This window comes from Phaseolus vulgaris, chromosome 10 (assembly GCF_051622355.1).
Source record: "Phaseolus vulgaris cultivar YP4 chromosome 10, ASM5162235v1, whole genome shotgun sequence".
NCBI classification, from domain to species: domain Eukaryota; kingdom Viridiplantae; phylum Streptophyta; class Magnoliopsida; order Fabales; family Fabaceae; genus Phaseolus; species Phaseolus vulgaris.
The window spans coordinates 31281015-31303951 of record NC_143507.1 but is presented as its reverse complement, the minus strand read 5'-3'; the positions used below and the strand labels follow the sequence as shown (position 1 = coordinate 31303951).

General features: G+C 32.0%; 1 protein-coding gene across 1 annotated transcript; it reads left to right on the top strand.

The window, feature by feature from the left end:
- The first annotated feature begins 1912 nt into the window (after positions 1-1912).
- On the top strand, positions 1913-17135 carry GOS12 (golgi snare 12). Its single transcript, XM_068622180.2, has 6 exons — positions 1913-2433; positions 3221-3417; positions 15540-15629; positions 15715-15786; positions 16593-16722; positions 16798-17135. The coding sequence occupies exons 1-6, from the start codon at positions 2301-2303 to the stop codon at positions 16893-16895; spliced, it is 720 nt and encodes a 239-aa protein (XP_068478281.1). The 5' UTR covers positions 1913-2300; the 3' UTR covers positions 16896-17135.
- Positions 17136-22937: the final 5802 nt, after the last annotated feature.

The window sequence follows — 22937 nt, the reverse complement described above, 5'->3', positions numbered from 1 at the left end:
TCAAGAATTAGGACTAAAATGTATATCCACGAACAAAGTTGACCAAAGCATACTTCTATTGTTACACTCTAAGCACAGAAGAAACCTTGGTCTGAATAACCTTAGAGGATCAACTTCCAATAATTAATTAATTATGTTGTAATTTTCTAATATGTCATTACCATGAATGAAAAAATAAGTAATTTGTTTATGTATGTCTCATTAATCTAATTACAAAATTATTTAGTAACTTATACTCAAATTGAATTTCTTACTTAAATACAAACTATTCAAGTTGTTAAGGAAAATTATTATTATTTTTAATTAAACATGCCCACCATAATAACTATTGTTCTTAATTCTTTAAAAAATTTATATCACAACTTTTTTTACATTAAATAATTTATTAAAACTTAAAGTTTATTTTGATAAAAAAATACTACATAAAATTTGATACAATTCTCAAAACTATTTTTCAAAACTATATTTTATATTTGTACACTTTTAAAATTTTCCCTTAAATTATTTCATTTCAAACCATTACTATGTTTTTTATAATTCTTTCTTTCACCTCCTTCATATTTTTATTTTTAAATTTTTTCTTTCCTTAAGCTAGTTGTATTTTAAATTTTTTCTTTCCTTAAGCTAGTTGTATTTTAAAACAGTTATTTCTTTAAATATTTTTTCCTCTAAAAGAATATATTATATAAAATACTTTTTAAAAATAATATATTTTTACAATACAATCAATTCAATTGTATAACATACATTCCATTCCTTTCTTACAATGTTTTATTTCATATCTTTTTTTTAAAAAAAAAAATTGTTGTGTAAATTTTTTTGCTTATTTATACTTCTTTAAAATATATCTATTTTTAGATATTTATTTATCTAATTTTTTTATTTGTATAAATAATTAAATCATATACACTTACTAAATATATATATATATATATATATATTAATTTTTAAAAAATAAATTACATTTTCCCTCCAAATATTTCTTTTCAATTATGTTCTCGCCGGTTGACTTTCTCGCGTGGTTGACTCTAGTGACAAGTTCTACCTCTGGTCTGTATCTGTTCTACTAGAACGTGGCTCTGTATCAACGTGACTTTGTTGAAACAGAGGGGACCTTACCTATTGATCACACTCTGACGATCAAGTTAGTAAGTGCTTACTAAAATTTAAGAAGTATTCCATTTCAATATCAGAAACAACGTACCTTTACCTAGAGTCTCAAGCCCCTTTTATAACTTACATCTTATAACAACTTTTTCTGATGAGAATCTAATCTCAACCGAAAGCATACGTAACAGAAACATTCTGTTTATGGACCCCTTCACTCAAGGTGCTACAACAGGAAAGAATCTTATCTCTAATGAGTACATAAATAATAACAGAAAAATCACCTTTTACGGGGCACCACTTATTTTCAAGTGCTAACTGCAAGAAAATATTCCGCTTATGTGGCAACGTTATCTTTCACTATGCATGCAACTTAACCACTACGTACCCTAAACACCCTTAGGTTACAATATACTTACGTGATTTAACCACCACATGCGCTACACGTGCTCCTAGGCTAAAAAAACTCTTTACCAATAACCTTATATTATTATATAAGATTATTTTAATTATATTCCAACGGACTTACTAATATAGCTGGGCTAGACACATGACCCACTTTATAGGTCCAACAAATGAGAGAGCTGATTTGTCCACACCGTGCACCGAGCTCCATTACTAAGCACTGAGCACTCTGTTTAGTACAAATTCATTAGTTTATTAATTTTTTCATATTTTCCCCTTTATATTATTTTAAAATTAAAAAAATCACTTCAAAATTTTATTTTGGATGATATTGTAAAAAAAAGGAAACAATAATTTTTCAGTGAAAATTTCTCTATATTTTCGTGGCTCCGTTCCTCTCATTTTTATTTTCGTGAATTTCAATGTTTTATTACTTTAATTGTATAATTTTAGTTTATATAGTTATTTGACATGAAATATTTAATAAAATATTGAAAAACCTAAAATAAGTTAAAATTAAGGAAATAAAAATGAATTAACAAACATGGAAAGCACAAATCTAAAATTAAGTAATTAATTATATCTTTCAAATTAAAAATGATGTTAGATTAGGTTGCAGTTGTTCCTACGGTGCACTACCTGCAGAGGATCCTCCCCTCCTGCTCTCTCTTCTTCGTTCTTCTCTTCTCTCCACTTTCTCTCTGTTCTTCTTTTCTTACGCTCGCGAACTCCAATTACCGAATCTCTGAACTGAAATAACCGAAATCCGCTCCCCGAGAAAGATCCGAATGAGGGATCCGAATCTGGAGTTGCAGGAATTGGGTTGGGAGGAACTGCGTAAGGAAGCGCGCAAGATCGAGGGCGATCTTGACGTCAAGCTCTCTTCCTACGCCAAACTGGGCGGTCGCTTCACGCAAACAGGTTCATTCCATTCACCTTTCAATCTTTCATTGCTATCTTAAACTGAATCAACACATATTCCAGATTCTCATTGGCTGTTTCTGCGTTTTCTGAATTTGAATTATCGTAAATACAAAAGCTGGATAGTCTCACACATGATGTAATTGGATCGAAAAATTCTGGTGTCAATCCTTTTGACTTCTGATTTGGTAATTGCAAGTGATTGTATGTGTGTTTCTGGCCTTTGTTTAGTTTTTTTATGTAGGCATTGCGCGGTTGAACTGGAAATGTTTCTCGTGCATGTGAAGTTCTCGTACATCAACCTTTTTTAAGTACAGTTAATTGATCATCAACTGTTTTTAAGAATAAAATATTAGCCGAATGATAAATGTTTTTACCGATATTTTACTCGTTGATATTCAAGAGTAATAACTGGTGTTAAAATTTTCTTCTAGCATGAATTTCATGGATGCGAATTGCGGTCAGCTGCATTTGTGTCTCTGTATGACGGTTTTGAAGGTCTCTGCAACCGCACTTCGTGTATGCCTAAAATAAAATAAAAACAATTTAAAGGCTTGATTATGATATTTGTTTTTCTTCTTGTGCTGGAGTCATTTATTGCCATAAAATGCTTATGATTGACAGAAAGCCAGAGTTTCTAAATTGGAGATGATGGAGAAGTTATCGTGGTTTGCTGACTAATAGTCTTGATGCACTTTATAATTGAATTGAATTAAATTGAATGCATTTTCTGGCAGTGTAAGTTCTCTATGTTTGTGAGTTATGAGAATATACCTCTTGTTATTAGGTCATGTGGATAGTGGTTCACCACCTCTTGGGTCCAGTAGGTCTTGGAAGTCCATGGAAATGGAAATCCAATCTTTGCTTGAGAAACTGTTGGACATAAATGATTCAATGAGTAGATGTGCTGCATCTGCCGGACCAGCTACATCTGTAACTCAAAAGTTGGCTAGGCACAGAGACATTCTTCATGACTTTACCCAGGTGTGTTGATATTCATTTCTATTTTGCATAATCTAGTTTAAAGCTTCAACTTTGTATCATTTAAAAAAGAATGAATATCCAGCAATATAAATTGTTACAGAAGTATGTGTAGTTCATATACATGGCTAATGTGTCATATTCTTTGTTTGGTAGATGGATGGACATTGCATTCGAATTGACATGCTAAACTTGTAGGTTCTAAGAATTGGTGCAAATTTCAATGCTTGATGCAGGTTTAGAGAGAGAAAAAAAGTATATTTTCTTTTTAATTATTTGCCCATACATAGTTGAATTTATGGTTAGAAATTGTTAAAGAAGTTATTTACCCTGAGATCTCTCATGGGAATTTCCTCCAAACGGTCCTCTTCACAAGACTAAAATCCCTTTGCAATCTACTCTTGGCATTCTTTGTATGTGTCTAAACCACCTTAAACAATTATTTGTCATCTTTTTCGTGATTGGTGCTAAAGAAACATTTCCTAGTGTACAATCATTTTGTATTTTGTCTTTTCTTGTGTGGCCCCACATCCATTTTGTGATGTATAATTCGTTTAGGGTTTTATTTTCTCTCATTGTATTTTACTTTTGATGCTGTTATGTGTCATAAGCTGTACTATAGTTGTTGACAGCCATCACTTAGTTAGTTATATAGCTGTACTATATTTTACTTTTGTATGTCTCACACGATTGCATTTGCGTACATGCATATGAAGTGTGGGATAAATTTGTTCATACTTTCATCATCAGACACGAACCAACACGAGGCAGTTTCGGATTTGAACTTTGCAATACTACTCTCGATAATTATCCTGTAAATGAGTATGTTACTAGAATCAAAGCGCTTGTTGATTGTCTTCACGTAGATGGAGAATCAATAACATTGAGAGAAAATATGGATGCTATTCTTGAAGGTCTTCCGCAAGAATTGGATTTGGTCATCTCCTTAGTAGAAAGTTGTGTTGGAGAAATTATTATTGAAGTAGCGGAAAGTTTGATTCTTGCTCAAGAACTGTGTTTCAAGAAATACCGAAAGAATCATTCAATTGATACTACATTCTTGCCTTTGTTCAATCTCTCACATACCTCTTCACAAACTTAGAAACCTGATATTTATCCGAATTCCTCCAATAATTATGATTGAAATCCTATTTCTACAAGCCCTAATTACTCTAACTTTTGTGAATCAATCTGTTAGATGTTGTGGTAGACACGTCAACCAAGGTGAAGGTTGCAGTGGTAGAAGTGACTTTCAATTTCAGATTTGCTTGAGGTTCAAAGATTCAGCTTTCTTTTTTTATCAGTGGTTTAATCAGAATTTCCAGCTTCAATAGTCAATGACTAATATCCACTTTCGTGGTCACAACCTGAGAATTCATATTAGAATCCCTATTCAAACTCTTAGTGGTACCAAACCAATTAGATTCAGGAACCTCAGTCAAATGACTGGATTAATCCTCTACAAGGTACAAGACCTTGTCCACCACAAGCTTTAGTTGTCAACATTGACGTTCCATCTCCATCAAACTGGTTTCTAGATTCATGAGCATCATTTGATCTTACTAAAAACTTTCAGATCATTCAAGAAATCACTCTTTTTTGTGGTCCTGATAGAATCTTCAAAGGAAATGGTCAAGGTCTTGGCATTAACTCGTGGTGCCATGTATTTTTCTTTTCCCCTTGATCCCAACACTAATGGTGTTCTTTATAACTTATTACACGTTCCTTCTATCACCATAAGTCTCATTAGTGTTAGTAGGTTTGCACATGATAATAATGTGTTTTGTCTAGTTAAATCTCAGGAAAGCTAATAAGATCTTACTTCATGGCTTTGTTGGAGCTGACAGCCTCTATCAGTTTCCAAAACTGCAGTTCATCTCTCAAGACTCAACAGATTCATAAAAAAAAAATTCCCTTTTGTAAACCATACTATTTTGTGTGATTCCAATATCTCAAATAACGTTCTTGATTGGTATTGTAGACTAGGACACCAAATTTTTATGTAATGAAACTTGTTCTTCAAAAGTGCAATATTTCCATTCCTACTAAAGCTGCTATTCCCTTTTGTTCAGATTAGATTGTTGTATGGGAATAGCACGCAAATTACCTTCACATTTGTCTACAACTTAACATATTTCTCTTTTAGAATTGGTGCTCAATGATTTGTGGGGAACTTCGGTTTCTTCAAATTATAGTTTTTATTATTATTATTTTGCTAATGCTTATTCTTGGTTTACTTGGTTATACTTATTGAAAAGCAAGTTTTGAAGTTGTCTCTATTTCAAGCAATTTAAAACCATGGCAGAACTTTAGTTTAACACCTTTATCATATCTATCCAAACCAACTGCAATGGTGGTGAATTTAGGTCCTTTACTAATTACCTAAATCAGTTTGGCATTATTCATATGTCCTCATATGCATTACCAAAAGGGTGTCATTTAGAAAAAGCATCATCACGTTGTTGATTTAGGTTACTGTTCTTACCAAGCTTTCTTACCTCTCTCCTTCTAGGATCATGCTTTCTCCACAGCTGTTTGTCTAATAAACAAAGCCTCTCCTCATGACAACACTTTCTTAAAAACTTTTGGTTGTTTTTGTTTTCCTCTTCATAGACCTTATCATAATCAGAAAATTCAATTCATATCTCAAGAATGCTTATTTCTTTGGTATTCTACTTCTCATAAAGGCTATAAATGTCTCTCCCCTTCTAGTCCTCTTTACATATCCTAGGATGTTATTTTCAATGAAAAAAAATTTCCTTATACTGATTTTTTTTTTCAAAGCCTTTTTCATCCTCATCTAATAGTGTCAAACAATTGTCCTCTTACCCTAGTGTCTCTGCTCAAAGTGAATCCCTTGCACAAAAATGAATCCCTTCATATTACTTAACACAAATCTATTCCCTCACAATTAGCCAGTCACACCAATAATATCTCTATTAGAAAGTGTACTTTTAAGCATAGCTTAACTTCACAAAACCGTCATGTAAGGTAATATTTGCATTCACTTTTATACTATAATTTAACCATATTTCTATTCGATATGATATTTCTAATACACCCCCTCACACCGAGGACTGGATATCTTGAGTGTGGGATTAAAGTACTTGATTGCAGGTGACATGATAGACCCAATAACCTTTCTTGATAGACTCTGAATCTTAGAGAATGAACTTTAAGCTTAATTCAACCTCATAAAATTGACTTATAAGGTAATGTTTGTATCCACTTCTATACTATAATTTGAGCATATCTTTAGTCGATATGAAATCTTCAACAATCTCTAGTCTTATTGATAATCCTATTCTGTTATCTACACCTACTGACACATTATCTTGACCTCTGTGTCTCAGCCTATGAATTCCATTACTGTCCATGTTAGTTCACAACCCTTAAATACTCACCATATGCAAACTCATTCTAAACCAGGTGCTTTTAAACCTAAAGTACACCTGATCCATCTCCTAACACTTGTGGGACCTAAGAGTGCCAAAACTACTATTCAAGATCCAAAATGAGTTACTTACTTCTATGAATGAAATTTTTTCCAAAATGGGTTACTTCTATGAATGAAGAATTTTCAGCTCTCTAGAGAAATAATACTTGGTCACTGGCCCTCTTCCTCCTACAGGGTTCTTTTTGGTTGTATATAGATGTTCAGAGTGAAAGAAAATTCTGATAGATCTGTTTAGAAGTACAAGACATGGCTTGTTGTTAAAGGCTTCACTCAACAACTTGAATTTGGTTTTCTGAGACATTTTCTCCTGTTATAAAGCCATTTACCATTTCATATCATTCTGACTAAAGCTTTAATACACAAATCGTCTCTGTAACAGTTATATGTTATTAATGCTTTCCTAAATTCTTTGGTACAAGAGGAATTCTACATGACTCACCTCAAGGTTTTGAATCAACTGACAAGTCTTTTAGTCTGCAACTTAAATAAATTTATCTTGGGCTTAAGCAAGCACCACGATCATTGTTTGAGAGGCTCAAAATTACTCTACTGCAGTTTGGATTCACTGACAGTAAATGTGATCCTTCTTTATTCATCTACTGTAATAACAGAGAAACTGTGTATATGTTGATTATGTCATATTGTCACAGAAAGTTCTACTTCTACTCACAAATTAGTCACTCAATGGAATGCATTTTTCTCCCTTAACGGCTTGGTTCACTTGATTACTTTCTAGGATTAGAGGTCTGACAACAATCTAATGGTTCTCTTTTGCTCACTCAAACCAAATATATCAAAGATTTACTTGCTAAGACAAATATGATTGATTCAAAACTTATATCTACTCCTCCTATGATTTCTGGGTGCAAGCTGACAAATCTGGTTGAGATATTCTTTAAGATCCTACATTTTATAGATCTATTATCACTAGACCTAGGCTAAGTTACTCTATTAACAAGGTATGCCAATTTATGTCAGCTTTTCATGTGACATTCTCTTCTCTATCCTTTATTTGACATCCTTGATAATTTCCTTTTCATTTTGAAGTATTGATCTCAGATATTTAAACACAGAAACTTGTAATGTGACATCTTCTCCCATTTTTACTTCCAAGTCATATTCCTCTTGTCTCTTACTGAAAATGCATTGCATATACTTTATTTACTCCTGCTTAGGAGAATTAGGTATAAAGAACGAACAAAGAAAGCAAGGGTTAAAAGATAGCATACCTAACAACAATTGAATTGATATTAGTTTTTCTCCTACAATTTTTACTAAACATCCTAAGAATTTATTCCTAACGAACTTCAACTGCCCCTTCAAATTGATGCATGGATATCTATTGTGGCCAACATGCTTACAAGAAGTTCAAATTTAGGCTAGAAGAATTCTTTGGTGAGGATATTTTCAACTTGTTGCATAGTTTGATACAAATGCCATACAAACAGGCCCATATCTACCTTTTCTTTTTTGAAGTGTCTCTCAACTTCCAACCGTTAGTGGGTTGCTTTTCTGGCTCTTTGTTTAGTTTTGGCTCTGCTCTTGCTACCACAATCTCTGTTTTTTGCTTTGGTAACCAAGCTACCCCAAATGTGTAATAGCCTGCTATAGACCTTCTATCAGTGGTAGACCCTACCCAGTCAACATTTGTGTAGGCCTTGATTGTTGTTTGTGTCTGTATTGAAGAAAAGCCATTAACCTAATGCCCTCTTCAAGTATGTATGGATCTGATATACCACTTCAGGTGTTCTTGATAGGGTGAATGCATGAACTAACTTGCTAAACTTGTTGTAAATACAATATTTGACAAGTAAATCACTTCCTACTAATCTTAGACATTTAGAAGTGTCCAAATCCCCATTGTCATTCCAAGCTTTTGATTAGCGTCAATAGAGGTGTTCATTGGTTTAAAACCACTCATACAAGTTTCTTTTAAGTCTGGTTTAGAGAGAGAAAAATTCATTTTATTTACCTTGCAATTTGTACTTTAAGTATTCAAATTAAATAAGCAAACAAATCAAAATTATATCTTCAAAGATCATCTGAGATATAGGGCTTATGAGACTGGATTTTCTGAATAGGTTGTGTTGCTCAGCTGATCTACTATTTATAAACACTTTCTAGGTGATTACAATTGTGTTTACTAGATTAATGATGACTCTAGTTTGTAATTACATGTATGGTATGTTCTAGGTACAAGAATAGCTATGCAGATGAATCTGAAAATTAATTGCTAGAAAATTCATTTCTGCATTTAATTACTAATTCCAATAGTTTTTCTCCACGAGCGCATATAAGTAAAATGCTCTAAGCTTGGAGAAAATATATTGAATTCTCAAAGCTCTTAGAGATTCTGTGAAGTTGTCCTTTGAGATAGCTGGGATGGGGGATTGCTGAGACATCTGATGTAGCATCTGTAGCCAAATCCCTTGGCTGCAACCTTAGAATCATTAACTAGAATCTAGACTGATGAAATGAAGAAATTTCAGTACAACAATAGAAGAGAATAAGGAACCATTTTCAATAATGTGGTAAGAGACACCTAAATCAGTTGCCAACGGAATTTAATTATTACCAGATTGAGAGATGCAAGTTGTGGAGTCATAAGCAGCAGTATAAGTTGATCCCTGAGACTATTGACTGCTTATGCTTTTTATTGGTTAATTTGGAGAGTTGCATTTTAGTTTTGTAGGGATTATTTTCCAGGGATTCCATAAAGAGAATAACAATTTTCTTGGGTGTGTCCATTATTTGCAATATCTGCATTGAGGACAACCAGGTCTCCTCCTGCCTCATCCTCCATGAATGGATATCATGGCATAAGTCTCCTTTGGATCATTAGAATTGCTGTCAGATTTTGGTGGATGGGCTCAAAATAGTCAAATAACTATGTTATTAATTGAAGGAACCACTTGACCTTTTAAGACTTGGTCATGGATACTATCAAAATATGGATGTATTCCTGTCAAAACCAACACCATGTATTAATCATCAAGCTTGAATTTTATACCTTCAAGGGTATTAACTTCTAAAACAATTTAATTCTTTAATTGTAGATTGGATTAGATTGTATGCGGAGCCAGCTTTTGTGCTGAAATGATCTTTTGTAAGAACATAAAGGTCACACAAGAGTTATTGATATTTAAATGCTTATTAGGTAGGCTTTTCAACATATAGGAGATTTTCTTTTGAGCATTGCTTTTTAATTGACAATAATTTGGCCTTGTAAAAAATGGTAATAATTTGATCTCTTGTAAAAGCAAGAAACTGAGCTTTGTAGCTATGTTGGTGAAATATTAGCCATGGCTTCTACCACCAGTGAATATATTTGGCTCAAGCAATTTGTTAGAGAGTTAAGGTTTTTGGAGGTTAGTAGATGACCAAATAAGGCTACTTTGCATTTGCCTCAAATTCAATGTTATGAGGACCAACTAAATTGAGATAGATTGTCATTTCATTAGGGGGAGAAGATCATTGCGGGAGACATTGACTTGAATAATAATGAGAGGCAATAAAGAAATATATTATTAATTTCAATCATGCTAATTACATTCTCAACTACTCTATTTTGTAACGATTACATTCTCTTAGAAAAGGAAATAAAATCTACTAGAATGAATATGAAGATTCCAAGGAAATTTTATTTTAATTACTATAGGGATATTAGGATATTTTTATTCTAATAATTCCGTATATACAACACATTGTTACTCACTTTGTCACTTCTAATGATCAACTTGTAAATGTCTTCACTGACCGAGAGGTTCATAGATTAGTTGCATGTGTAACAAGTTAGGTGTATATGGTAATATGCTCCAACTTGATGGAAATGGTGTGGGGTGTTGGAAATAGTGTAAATAGGGTAATTGTGTTGATGATATATATACTTATGTAATCACGATAATTGTTTTTTTCTTCTTCTGTATTTATGATATATATTATATATAGATTTGAATGAAAGAAGATTTTTTATTCAATTGATTGATTTGAAATAGTACATCAACCTCTATATTTAGAGAACCCTAACCCTGAAGCAATAATTACAAAGAGATCTCTAGAATCTTCAAATAGCTTCTAGTAGTACACTTAATATCCTACTAACAACACTCTCCCTCAACCTAGTGAATGGATATTTGTCATTCCCAACTTGCATGTGAGATCATGAGATCATTCTGTAGTATTAAAGGAAAAGAAAGAATAAGGTAAATCCCTTGTGTATATTGAACACATAGGGTTATGTTTATATAGGAAAAGAAACATATGGGCTAAGCCCATTACATAAATATGATATCTATAATATCTAATAATATCTAATTATATCTAATAGTATCTAACACTCCCCCTCAAGCTGGTGCATATAGATCATATGTACCCAGCTTGTTACAAATGTAATCAATCCTAGACCCTCGTAAGGGTTTAGTAAAAATATCTGTTAATTGATTATTTGAATTAACAAACTCAGTCTTGATATCTCTTTATATAATCTTTTCTCAAATGAAATGACAATCAATCTCAATATGTTTTGTCCTTTCATGAAAAATGGGATTTGAGCTAATATGAAGAGCAACCTGATTATCACATATAAGTGTCATTTGAGTGACCTCTCCAAATTGCAATTCTTTATGTAACTGTTTAAGCCAAAAAAAGCTCACAAGTAGTCGAGGCCATAGCTTTATATTCTGCTTTTGCACTAGATCTCGCCATAACACTTTGATTCTTGCTCTTCCAAGAGATCAAGTTATCACCAATGGAGACATAATAACCGAAAGTTGATCTTCTATCAGCCCAATCAGCATCTGAATAACAAACAACTTTAGTATGGTTATTATGACCATATAACAAACCTTTTCCAGGAGAGCCTTTAATGTACTTCACTATACGAATGATTGCATTCCAATGATCTTCACATGGACAATAAAGAAATTGACTCACCATACTGGCTGCAAAGGAAATATCAGGAGGAGTAACAGTGAGATAGTTGAATTTTCCAACTAATCTCCTGTACTTCTCAGGATCTGAAAGAGGCTCCCCCTGATTGGGTAGAAGCTTGACATTGGGATCCATGGGAGTATCAACAAATTTCGAATTCATCAACCCAATTTCCTCCAAAATATCCAATGCGTATTTTCTTTGAGAGATAACAATACCAGTATTGGATTGTGCTACCTCAATCCCCAAGAAATATCTGAGTTTGCCAAGAGCTTTGGTCTGAAAGTGTTGACAAAGGTGTTGTTTTACTTGTGAGATGCCATGGTGATCACTGCCTGTAAGAGCAATGTCATGTCATCATCAACATATACTACAAGATAGATACACCCAACACTTGAGTGACGATAAAAAACTGAATGATCTGCTTCACTGCAAGTCATACCAAACTATTGAACAACATTGCTAAATTTTCCAAACCAAGCCCTAAGAGACTGCTTGAGGCCATACAAGGATTTGCGAAGACGACATACCAATCCAGAAGACTCCCCTGAGCAACAAAACCGGGAGGTTGCTCCATATAAATTTATTCCTGCAAATCCCCATTAAGAAAAGCATTTTTGACATCCAGTTGATAAAGAGACCATTCTTGAAGAGCAGCCATAGCTACGAATAAGCGAATAGAAGCCATCTTTTCCCACTGAACACCGTAGTCTAAACCAAATCTTTTGGGTATAACTCTTAGCCACAAGACGAGCTTTGAGACGATCAATAGTACCATCAGGACCAACTTTGATAGCAAAAATCCACCTGCAACCAACAACCAATTTCCTAGATGGTAAAGGAACAAGTTCCCAAGTTCCATTATTCTGAAGCGCATTCATTTCATCAAGCATGGCCTGACGCCAACCAGGATGAGCTAAGGCATCACCTACAGATTTTGGAATGGATAAAGAAGAAATAGACGGAAGGCAGGTATAAAAGGGTTGAGATAGTCTATGGTAACTCAAAGCAGTAGTATAATGTGGAGAGGGATTACGGGTAGAACGTATACCTTTACGGATAGCAATAGGAAGATCAGGTTCAACTGTCGGAGGTTCAATTGTCGGAGCTAGAGGGGGATGAGGTGTTGGCATCAGAAGAGAGTCAGCTGATGGACGATGAGACGTTTGACGACAACTATACAAATTGAGTTTTTCCCAATACACCTCTTTATGCTTAGTACAATTGAGCTCAATACGTGGATAAAATGGTTGGAGAATATTTTTAGTGGATCTAGGATACATTTTGATAAAAAAAACAAAGGGAAAACCAAGGGACAAGATCTAAGCAAAAGAAGGGACTAAAAACAACAACCTATTTCTTACCTAACAAAAATTGAAGTGGATCACCGTACTATAGGTTTTTTTTCCTTTAAATAAAATATTTGTGGATTTTGGCCATTATGCAAAATGAAAAAGAAAGGATGTTAAGTAACTAATGTTGTATTGCCAATTTTCCTATTCACACTTGATCGGTTGGGGTGTGACCCATATTTTCTCTCAATAAAATGATTCTTGTTATGACGTTGCCATGAGTCTTAATTTCAACAATACCATGTGTTTAGTACCTTAGTTATCACATATTATGTTGTATCAAGGGTGTAACTTTGGGTAAACTAGTGAATCACAGGTGGTGATTCTTAAAACCTGTCACTACATATACTTTATGCTATTCTTAGCAAAATGAAACACTTGAAAATAGAAAGAACTTTTGAAGTCTTTGTCTTTTGAGAAGATAGAAATGATTAGATTAAATTTACTATTTCAATTTCATTTATTTAGAATGGTCTGACTAACAATAATGAAGAATAAGAATGTGCTTTGACTGTGATCATTCTCTCGTCCTTAGTGTAGGATTTTTAAGCTAATGACGATTCTTAGAAAGTAAACTTTAAGTTTAATTCAATCTCACAAACTAGCTTGGTAAAGTGAGGTTTACACCACACTTTTATAGTACAATTCGACCATATCTCTAGTTAATGTGAGACCTCCAACACACTCACTCATATCGAAGACTGGATATCTTGAGCATGGGAATAGAGGGGCCCCCAATAGCGAGTGGCTCAACAAGCCTCTATAGGATAGACTGTTTTGATACCATCTTAAAAAGTCTACTTTAAGCCTAATTCATTCTTATAAATCTTGCTTAGTAAGGTGAGGTTTACACTTTACTTATATACTAATAGTTGGCCGTATCTCTAGTTAATATGAAATCTCATTTATGAAGATAAAGGAAATGCTCAAATTGTTGAGTATTATGATGCTAATTGGGTTGGGTCACCAATTGATAGATGCTCCACTTCTGGATACTGTATCCTTGTTGGAGATAATTTAATATTATGAAAAAGTAAGAAACAAAATGTTGTGGCAAGGTCAAGTGAAGAAACAAAATACAAGACAACCTTAGTCACTTGTGAGCTCTTAAATTTGAAGAAAGTTCCCAAATGCACCTTGTATATGACAACTAGGCTGCATTACACATTGTTTCCAATACTGTCTTTCACGAGGACCAAACGTATTAAGGTAGATTACTATTCATAAGAAAAAGACTTAAGTTTAGAGACATCACAACTAGATTGGTCAATTCTAATAAACAGTTACCAAGTCTCTAACAGGATGAAGATTGATTATATTTGCTCAAACTAGGCACATATGACCTATATGCTCTAGCTCAAGGGAGAGTGTTATAATTATAGAAATAAGGAGTTAATCCTATATAATCTGGAATATCTAAATTATATTTGTACTATTAAGAATATTTTTTATTTATTCCTGCTTTTGAGTTTAATAATGGTGAACAAGGATAAAGTTCTAGCTCAAGGGAGAGTGTCATAATTATAGGAATAAGGAGTTAATCCTATATAATCTGGAATATCTAAATTATATTTGTACTATTAAGAATGTTTTTATCTATTCCTGTTTTTGAGTTTAATAATGATGAACAAGGATAAAGTAAACTGCATATTATCTTGTGAATGTCTCCAATTGAAGAATTAAGTATGAGATTAAATCGCAAGATATATCCTCCCATAATAATGACAAACCTAATTCCAAACGAGGTCCATTACACGGATCACATGATGCCATTCAGCTTGGTTAAAGACCAAAGTTTTAAGTATGTTATTTACCATGAAATTCCTTTTGACAACATCTTCCAATATGCTTTTTGGTCTCCCATTCTTCCTCTTAATAGGGTTAAAACTGTATGATCTGTTCTTCTCACTAATGCATCCCTGTGTATTGGAGATTGCATATTGACTAGGCATAATTCTTAGTTGACGTGGGATTTCCAACACCCCCCTTCATATCAAGGAATAAACATCTCGAGCGTGGAAAATAGATATTTGTGGGTGGTCTACAAGAGTGTGATAACAGTGACATAATAGCCCTAAAGAACTTGATTAGGATAGTGATCTTACTGTATATGCTTTAAGAAATTCCTTCCAAGTGTATTCACGCATCATGCTGACCAACCATACTACCATGATTTATATCTTGTCACTTTAACATGATATATTGTGGCCAACTTACCTACTGTAATGCTAATTTTCAGTCAAGACTTGATAAAGCACTTATAGGAACTAGAAAGATTTTATAAATTAGAATGATACAGTAATGAATTAGACATTCATACTTTAAAAAATTCTATTACTCCAATAAGTTGACTAAAGTTGTTTACCTTATTATTTGTTAATTCTCAGGAATTTAGGCGTATCAAGGGGAACATTAACTCAATGAGGGAACATGCAGAGCTTTTGAGTTCTGTCAGGGATGATATTACTGACTTTAAGGTGAATCATGAGTATGATTTGAATTAAATAAATAAGACAGAAATTTCCTCATAATAGCTGTACTATACTTACCTTCTTCTGGCAGACATCCGGCAGTATGTCTCCAAGAATGCAGTTGCTACGGGAGAGGGCTGCCATCCATGGAAATATATCTCATGTAAGTATTTCTTCTATGAACTATAATAAATTTGTATTCTAATTAAATTCTCATTTGGTGAAGATTTCTTTATTGGCCTGTGGTGACAGCTAAATATGTATTGATCCCTTGAAAGTTACACTATTCGGGACAAACCAGGCTTGCTCCCAAAATTTGAATAATGTCATACAGTCAGCTGTTGCTCAGATTTGTCATACGGTGTCTTCTTTTTTTTATTGCACAATTTTTTAGCTGCATATCATATCTGCATATCATATGGTGTCTTTTAAATCATATCCAATGTTTAAATTTAACTGGAGATTTATATAACATTCAGTAATCAATATCCCAGTGATGTTCTCAAATAGAATTTTTTCCTTTTCAATAATCATATTCTTCTCCGTATATCAAATTATTCTTAAGGTTCCATCAATAATGGCTGGCCAAACTGTAGCACAAACTATTGCATCTGTGCAGTCCTTGGTTCCTACATGGTGTGACATTGATGTAGTCTGATATTGTTAAATCTTAAAGCATATTGTTGACTTACAATTATAAATTCTCAAAATTTGCAGTACTTAATTTATCCATTCAGGAGGAATATCTTATAATAATTTTTCTTCTCTATAACAAAAAAAATCTTGGAAACCCATTTGCTTTAAATGTGAATGGCAGTGTTCTTTTTGAGATTTCTCCACTTAGTGCTGACACATTGTCATAATAATGGGTCTTGTAGAAACTCTTTTCTTTTCTGCTCTTTTAAACGTGACTCTGTTATCTGGATTTTAAGGAAGTGTTAATTATTCACTTTATCTGCATTTTTTCAGATAGATGATGTGATTAGTCAAGCTCAAGCAACAAGAGCTGTGTTGGGTTCTCAGAGAACCTTGTTTACTGATGTTCAAGGAAAAGTGAAAGGTCTTGGTGACAAGTTCCCCATGATTCGAAGCCTTCTTGGTATGTTGCAGTCTTAATCTTCTAATTTTCCATTCAGATTCACTTATTTTTGTTGATCAATATGTGCTTTTGCAGGTTCGATAAGAAGGCGGCGTTCAAGGGATACTCTTATTCTGTCAGCAGTAATTGCTGCTTGTACGTTGTTTCTCATCATTTATTGGCTTTCAAAGTGACCAAAATATTTTGTAACACATTATGAATTATGGTACTTCTATCCATTGAATTTTTCCGCTTCTGTCTGTTTTTTTTTTATCTTTTTGTTTTTAGGGGAGGGGGAGAGTAGGATTTTTTTTTTCAATCCACTGTCTAGGAGCCTCATATTTGTATGTCAGTTGTTGACATTAAAAAGATTTATTTGATTTTTTTTTATATAAATCAGTATCAAATAGTAAATTCTACATTGTTTCTGGTCTTATGTCAAGTGCAGATTCTAGTTTTCTGAATACTTTTCTTTTAGGAAACCCGCGGGTACCAAGTAGCTTTAGATACAGAGTGGCCAGTGGTATTTAGTAAATTTTGTTCCTGATAACAAACTGAAGTTCATAGTTAGGAATTGAGAAAACCTGTTTTGCGTTAGGCTGATTTACCTTCAACAAACAATACGCATTCAACTTACTTTTCTCAGCGTTGCCTACTCAATAAAGTTAGTTGTGTTTGAAAAGCGGGCACTCTTCAATTTACGAAAATTTTATGTTTGATAACCTAGTTTATAACATGTTAAAAGTATATAATATACGAAAATTTAAGATGTTCATGTTGATTTTCAATATATCATACTAAGCTCAAAATTAGTAGTTGGTAAATTTTATATATATCTCATTAATACTTGAGTTTGAGATATCAGGATATCCAGTTGTGTAATAATAGTTTTTCTCCTATGATAGCATGGGGCTGGGCCATTGGGTTATATTTACCAAATTACTAGGGGGAAGGGGGTTCGAGTGCAAAATAAGAAACTAAGTTGAGATCTGTGATGGGAAAAAGTCATTTGTCCACAACAACGATGAAACAAGTAAGGTTGGAGTAAGTTAGGAAAGCTGACTTAAGCATGAGTGAATGAAAGTTGACATAACTGTAGAGTGGGTCTAGGAACTGCACCCTCCAAAAAAATTTCTTCACAATTTGTAGTAGCAAGCGTTTTTCTTTTGGATTTTATACAGCTCATGATTTGATTGGACATGTGAAATCACCACTACTACTTGCTTCTTGTCTCTATTTGTCCATTAGACCAGCTTGCCGTGCATGCACTTGCTGGCAATTTTTCTTTCCCTGCTGGTGCGTGGTCCCTTCATGTCTTGATGCTGTTGTGGTCCTTCTTCAACATTCCTATCAGCTTAACAAAGTAATGTGTCTTCTAATAGCTTTTAGATCTCCCCCAGCATGTGCTATCTCATCTTGTCTCCTTAAAAAAATCTGAAACATATATTTAATCAGTACGCTATTATCATGTCGGCCTCCTGGATTATGAGCACTTTAATGTTCGATTGAAGACGTATCACTTGAATTATATATCACTGCTCAGAGCATTCATTGAAATCATAATGTGCCTCAAATATTTAATTTCAAGTGTTTTGCACACATGCTGTTATTTGTCTACAATACTCAACTAATTGTATATCCTTGACAAATATTACTTTTAAAAACCAAAATCAAATTTATGTACAGGTGTACCCTGAACGAGTAGATTAATTCACGCAAATTTGTTATAACTTAATACTATCTATTAAATATTGAAAAAAAAGTTGTTACGGTCGGTAATCTTATTTTATTGGATTATTATTATATTTTATAAAATTAACCAAAAAAGTAAATAAATATGAAGTATTTGATGTTAATGTTGGAAGTCATAATAGGAAATGTGTAGTCAGCAAGGGTGTTCCATTGGGAGTGAGCTTTGATGAGTTGCAGTGTTTCTGGAAAATATAGAACTAAAATCCACATGAAGAAGCTGACTTGATGCTATTTTTAGAGAATCAGGACACGTGGTCCTGCAGTATTTTGAAGCAGGAAAGAGGAGAAGGACGCTAGGTTTCATTTCATGTCGAGTAAGACATGCCTAAGCAGCAAGGGAAGCCACAAAGCTTGAGGAAGAAGGTTAGGTATCTCTCTCTCTCTCTCTCTCTTTCTCTAATCTATGGTTGTAGTATTGTAGGTTAGAGCAGTAGGGTTTCTTAGGTAGTTTTGTATGGTAATGGTAGCTGAGGACCAACTACGCATGTACGTTGTTGTTTTACTGTAGGGCTGTACAAAGCTCCAGGCGAACATAAATGTCAAAACAGTGATTGCTCCATAAATGTTATCTTTATTGGATTTCTACCCACATAGGTGTGAGAAAGCCAGAAACAAAGAAAGAGAGTCTCGCTCTCTGTCTATGCATGTATTACACGAGAGACGTGTTAGGATATTTTTTCTTTTCTTCTTCACTCTTTTAAGACAATCCTCTCTACAACACTAAATTAACAATTTTATTTCTCCAGGTTCACTTTATTATTATATTAGTCATTTCAAAATAAAATAAAATAAAAACTAAATATATTTTTGAATATTATTATTAATGAAAATTGAATTAATTTTTGGATTTTTTAAAAAAATTCTAGCTTATTTTTGTACTTAAAAATAAGAACTAATCGATACAATTTTAGGAATTGAATTAATTATTATTTTATTTACAATTTAACTTAATGATAAAAGATAGACAGACATTAGAGGGAGAAAATGATTTTTTGTGATTCTTTTTAATTCAATTTTCTTAATTTTTATCTTTTTTACCATCCATAAGTATTTTATTTTATTTTAGTTTTAGTATTACACTTTTAGTTTCTATAAAATTATAAAAAATTTAACATAGGTCTCTCATGTTATTATTATTATTTTATTTTATTCCCTGTACATTAGGAAATATTATATGTGTTTTTCTATCACTGCTAGTTGTATATATAACCATGACAAAGACACGAATTAAGATATTTTTGTATATTAAAACCAAAATTGGAGAAAATATTAAAAGGACAAATAAATGTTATATATATATATATTATTAAGTAAATCATACAATTTTTTTGTTATTTAAATAAAAAACATCAAATAAATGTTTTGTATATTTATATATAATATTGTTTTTGTAATTATATTAAATTATTTTTATGTACACAAATTTGAATAATAATTTTTTACAAAAGTGAAAGAGAATGAAAATAGTTTTATGTATGAAATATTTTATGTTTAATGAAAAAATAAAAATCCTCAAATCCCTTTTTACGACAAGAAACTACCTTTGCTAAGTGATGACAGTTTGCCTGAAAATATATAAAAAAAGTTTGTGATGATTGAGTGATTAGATGATTGAGAGAATAACAATAGAAATACATTTTTCGTCTTGTATTTACAAAGTAGAATAATTGAATATAAAAAATTACATATGCTATATAAAGTTAATAGTTTTAAATAAAACATAAAAATAATTCCATTTATTAAATAGATAGGTTATGGTTACTTTAATTTTTTTTTAAATTGGGAAATTAAAATAAATTACTTTCAAAAACATATTTTTAAATTAACTTAATTAAAATTTCAAATTCCTATAATAAATTTGGATATTTTCAATTGAGTCTTTACTAAAAAATTTTTTTTTACTCAAAATTTTTATTTAACTAAGTTTCTATCATTTAATTTGTTTGTTAACTAAGTGACATAAATGACACTATTATCTTAGTTGTCATCACACGTTATTTTGTGTTAATATTAATTCACGTAATTTTTTTGTTAAAATAATATGTGTCTTTTATTGTTGGATGAGGATAAATAAAAATGTAAAGAAAAGAAAAATGAAAATCTAAATTAGGTGTTGGGGAACTACATAGCTAGTGTGGGGTTGAACAACAAAACAATAATAACAAAATAAAGTCACATTCAAGCAATCGAGTTGTAAGTTTTTTTATCTTCCTCGACCTTCATTCACAACTCAAACCCCATCCTTGGTTCGTAGTCTCCAAACCCATATTTAGCTTTTCTCTTTATTTTCGTTTACCCTTATCCAACACGTTTTTGTTTTCACTTTCTTTTCAATCTCATCCACGCAAGTTATTTCTTGTCGTTTTGAAGGTAAAAACAATAAAAGTCACCTATTATTAGATGGCCCACAAATAGACCTTTTTATTGGATGTCCTTCACTACCCTCTTGCGTAACTTCAACTTCACGCTTGTTTTACTATTCAACCCCATACTTATTCTACATTTTCCCAAAATCATATTTAGGTTTTCGTTTTGCTTTCATTTTCATTTTTGTTTACCCTCACCCAACAATAAAATAAATTTGTTATGTTAATCGCAAAACATTTAATATTAACACAAAATAACATTTGGAAACAACTAAGTAAGGTGGCAAGGAATAACAACCACATCATCCAATTAACAGGAACATTATAGGGAATTCATTGAAAGTATAGAATTTTTGAGTACTCAATAGACTAACAAAATTTAATAGGAACTCAAATTTAAAACATTTAAAAATTTGTAATATTTTCATGTACAATAATGAACTGTCTAACAATAAGGTCTTTATAAGATCGTTTAAGGAGGAAAAATCTATTAGATGTTTAAATTGTCTAATAGTCTCTTAGATGCTTAAATCATTTAATAGATTTTACAATTGTACAAACCACTATTAGAATATACAAATATTTTATTTGATTTTTTTGTCTTTAAAACATAATCTCATATAGTTTTTAGATCAAGAGATCGTCAAATGAAATCCCTTGATACCGAAAACTCTTAAAAAACAAAGAAATAACATTATCATAGAGAGCATATTGAGAAAACTCACTTGGTATAATGATTAAATTCTTATTGAATATATATATATATATATATATATGTATATATATATATATAAAATGATTTCGTATTTGTTTGACTTCTTTTACGCTGTTCTACTCCATCAAATTCTTTAAATAAGTGTTGAATCTATTCTATACTTCTCGAAACTACTAATTTTTGTTTTCTATAATATTTTTTTAAACATCATCTTCTTAGTACTAGATGCCTATAGTCTCTTCTGTAAGGACTAAGAAAAATAGTCTTAGAGTAGAAGTGGTAAAATTAAAATGACACTTGAATATTTTATTATTAAATTTAAAAGAGCATATAAATAGAAATTCTGTTATTCAGGTTTCATTTTAAAAAGAACCACCATCTCTCTAGAAAGTTCTTTTTCCTTTCCTCTCCCTTCTCTCTGAGATTTTGACTTCCTCGCTCATCAGTTCGACGATTAGAGTCCACCATTAGAGTCCTGACAGTGATGATATTGAGATTATTTATGCGCATAGCTGTGTGAATTTCTCAGTGATTTAGTATGACAGGTGCCGATTTATGAGTTTAAGTCAATGCACGAGTCTTCCGGAAGTAGAGTCAAGTGTCTATGTTATATGAGTCCGTGGAAGTCTGGCATGTGAAAGATGAATATTGAATTTTAACAAACACTTGATGATTTGAGAATTTGTATGAGTTTTGATGATTTATGTTTATTAATTTCAAATTGAAATTTTATAAAATTTTGTTTTATATAGCTAGTTTACCCTGTTATTTGTTTGTGTTGTTTCTTTATCTGAGATGATCGTGTATTTACACGAGAGCAAATAATGTTACAAATGATAGAGCTCATTAGTGAGAAGCGGGATGATGAAAATATTTTATTTCTTTTTGAACATTTGTTTTAATGTTTTTTTGTAAATATTTAAAGTCTTATGAAGAGAAATATGTTTTGAAACATTTTAAGAAAGAGTTCTGAACATATTTGTATTTGTATTGTGTTTATATATTATTTTAATAATTTATATAGATTATGTATTTTTTTTTAGATGTGAGAAAATTATAAAGATGTTACATCTTCTGCCTGCTAAATGTGATTTAAAACAGCGTATAGACATTCAAATTCTTCAAATTTATATGTTTAAAAACTATCATATATATTCACAACATTTTAGAAAGGCATTTACAAAACCTAATTTGAACAAATTTGCTAAAGAAAAACAGATTTCATAATTACATAAAAAAAACAGGGGGGGCAAGTAGAGTGTTCGAACTATAGTTTTTTGTTAATTTGATTATTTCAAAAATATTTATAATATGTCTCAGTAAATTAAAATTGATTTAAAACAATTTTTTAATGAAAAATATACTCAAAATCTTTTCCTTCTAGAAAGCATTCACGGATAATA

Excerpts from the sequence above, each read along its gene's own strand:
- GOS12 (XM_068622180.2), top strand. The coding sequence starts at position 2,301 with ATGAGGGATCCGAATCTGGAGTTGCAGGAATTGGGTTGGGAGGAACTG. Across the intron at positions 2,434-3,220 it reads CGGTCGCTTCACGCAAACAG|GTCATGTGGATAGTGGTTCA; the intron begins GTTCATTCCATT and ends TCTTGTTATTAG. Across the intron at positions 3,418-15,539 it reads TTCTTCATGACTTTACCCAG|GAATTTAGGCGTATCAAGGG; the intron begins GTGTGTTGATAT and ends GTTAATTCTCAG.